Source organism: Fopius arisanus, unplaced genomic scaffold (genome assembly GCF_000806365.1).
Source record: "Fopius arisanus strain USDA-PBARC FA_bdor unplaced genomic scaffold, ASM80636v1 scaffold00340, whole genome shotgun sequence".
NCBI lineage: Eukaryota > Metazoa > Arthropoda > Insecta > Hymenoptera > Braconidae > Fopius > Fopius arisanus.
Window position 1 is genome coordinate 40,060 of NW_011888079.1, and position 2,629 is coordinate 42,688.

The following is a 2,629-nucleotide window of genomic DNA, read 5'->3' on the forward strand; positions in this document are numbered from 1 at the left end:
TCCGTATGACGCCCACTATTTTTTGTCATAACAGCCGTAGTCAGCGTTTCGTGGACGCGAAGCATAGCAACGCAGCTGTAAAACACTGTCTTACAACCGGAATGACAAAAGCCTTGATTAACACTAATCGATTTTCCAATCGGAACTAAAACTGCGGAAAATTGTCCTATAGTAGACGCTGTCAGCATAAACTTGGCATTTTTTTATATTTCCATGTTTTTTGTAAAACTAGCGCCGCCGCGGCCGCAAGCGGCCGCGCCGTTGACCAATGTCCTGTTTTTGTTTTAATTCAAAAAATGAATTCGGATAATTTTTGATAAATAATGAACCAGTGAATCATATTATGGAGACTGAATAAGTTCAATCATTCGGTTCTAATCATTTTGCAAATATAGTATATTATGTTTGTGAATATCTTCATGCTATGCAATAAAGATTAACTTATTTTAGATTTTACATCTAGAGTTAAGGAAAAAAATATCAAAGAACATGTAGATATATCTTACAGTATTTTATTCATTCTCAATTGTACATTTTTCCTCATTTCAAAATGTAGTTTCAAATTCCAATAACGCAATATCATGAATTTTCATTTTTGTTAAGTTGATGTTGCTTATATTTCAAATGTTTGGTGATTCCTCGTTCCTCGTTGTCCCAATGACCCCAGAAGGTATTCACGCAACCTACGGAGTGACCTGCCTGCCCGACTCTGGCAGGGAAACTGGCCCGGCAGGTCTAAAAACTGCTTACAGATGATTGTTTCTTTTCATGAAGGGAGAACTATTGATACAATTCCTTGTATACGTAATTCTTAACAACATTTGATTCCCTTTGAGCCCCTAAATATATTTTGAGAGAGTCCCAAGAGCGAACCCGTGATAAGGCGACGTACAGCTGACCATGATTAAAAATGTCTTTTCGAAGGTCAATTCCAATTCTCTCAAAAGTTTGCCCCTGTGATTTATTTATCGTCATTGCAAAGGCTAATTTCACTGGGAATTGTCGTCGTCCGAACGTAAATGGATAATTGTCTTCACTATACAAAGTAATGCGATTTATAAAAACCATTTCACCTGATTTGTCTCCAGTCAATATCTTGCATTTGAGTAGATGATTTGAAAACTCTAATACCTGTAACCTTGTTCCATTGCACAAACCCTCATTGATAGACAAATTTCTGATAAGCATAACAACACTATTAACTCTTAATCGCAATTCATGAGGCGGTAAGCTTGGAGGGTTCAAGGTTTCTAAATATTCTGGTAAGAGCGTCTCGGCAATATCCCCATTATCAGAGCCACTTACAGTATTGATGCTGGTAAAAATCTTTTCTGTATAGCTATCCAATAATTGAACAACTCGTTTATTGATGTCTTCAACATCAACATTCCTTGCAGATAGTATGGCCCACTCGGTTAACTTCTCATATTGGTGATTCCTAATTACTTCGCCGTACAGATCTTCAGCTATATCAGCATCTGGAAGCGCCAGGCAATGATCTGGTAAGCAAATATCAAACTCTTCGATATTAACCGTTCCATCACCAACTGACAACAAAAATGCAGCAAATTCTATTTCTTCCGGCAAAGTGCGCATATTTTTAGTGAGAGAAAATTGTGAAAACGATGGCCAGATCGGACTATACTTAATGGATAGATCCACCAGTTCACTTCGAGTCGCAAATTTCTTAACAGGCAATAATTGTCGGAAATCACCGCCCAAGATCATGATCTTTCCTCCGAATGGCTCAGTGCTATTCATTATGTCTCGCAGAGTTCGATCTACCAATTCCAATGCATGTCTTGGTGCCATCGGTGCTTCGTCCCAAATGAATAGGTCGACACTCTGCAAATATTTTGCGTCTTGCGATTGGACTTTGATTGTTGGCGAAGAATCATTGTAGATTGCAATTGGCAATTTGAACGTTCTGTGAACTGTCTTTCCTTGAGGAAGCAGTGTTGCTGCTATTCCCGTGAATGCCATAGTGCATACAACTTTTTCATCACCTTTTAATAAATGATACAAAGTTGTATAAATGAAGGTCTTCCCTGAACCACCAGGTCCGTCAATAAAAAAGTACCGATCTCCTCCGAAGCTATTTCTATTCAAAACAGTTTGACGAACTGACTCTACAATAGTTCGTTGTTCACTATTAAGTTGTTCGTATTGCCGTTGACCAATATGCAGATGTTCTACGGGTAACATGTCATCTTCGACATCATCATGATCAGCAATTTGAGGCATAGTTGGAAAATTCGCAAGACTTGATCGTTCTTGTATGAGTAAAGTACCAATTTGACTGTAGGCCTTGCGATGGGCTCGGACAGATGACATTGTACGTGAATAGTCTTCTGATAGTGCATCTTTAAATTCGTTCCATAGCTGTTCAGGGTGAATTGGATGACAGTGAAGCAAAATACGAACGAACAGCTGTCGCAATTGTCGAGGCATCATCCATACTTCAGCTTCGTTCATCGCATTTTTCCATTCATTATCATCTTCAATTAAGCCTAACGCTAAACATGTATCAACGAAAGTTCCATGCAATACTCCTCCTACTGTTCTCAAATGTTCGAAACTTGTTGCGCCTTTTACAGATAACAGCAACAATCTTAGGTGAAATAATTCG

General features: G+C 38.6%; 1 protein-coding gene across 1 annotated transcript; it reads right to left on the reverse strand.

The window, feature by feature from the left end:
* Positions 1 to 780: 780 nt before the first annotated feature.
* LOC105272853 (ATP-dependent DNA helicase PIF1-like) lies at positions 781 to 2,334 on the reverse strand. Its single transcript, XM_011315085.1, has one exon. It carries the CDS (start codon positions 2,332 to 2,334, stop codon positions 781 to 783), a length of 1,554 nt encoding a protein of 517 aa, XP_011313387.1.
* Between the last annotated feature and the right edge of the window lie 295 nt (positions 2,335 to 2,629).

Excerpts from the sequence above, each read along its gene's own strand:
- LOC105272853 (XM_011315085.1), bottom strand. The coding sequence starts at position 2,334 with ATGTCATCTGTCCGAGCCCATCGCAAGGCCTACAGTCAAATTGGTACT.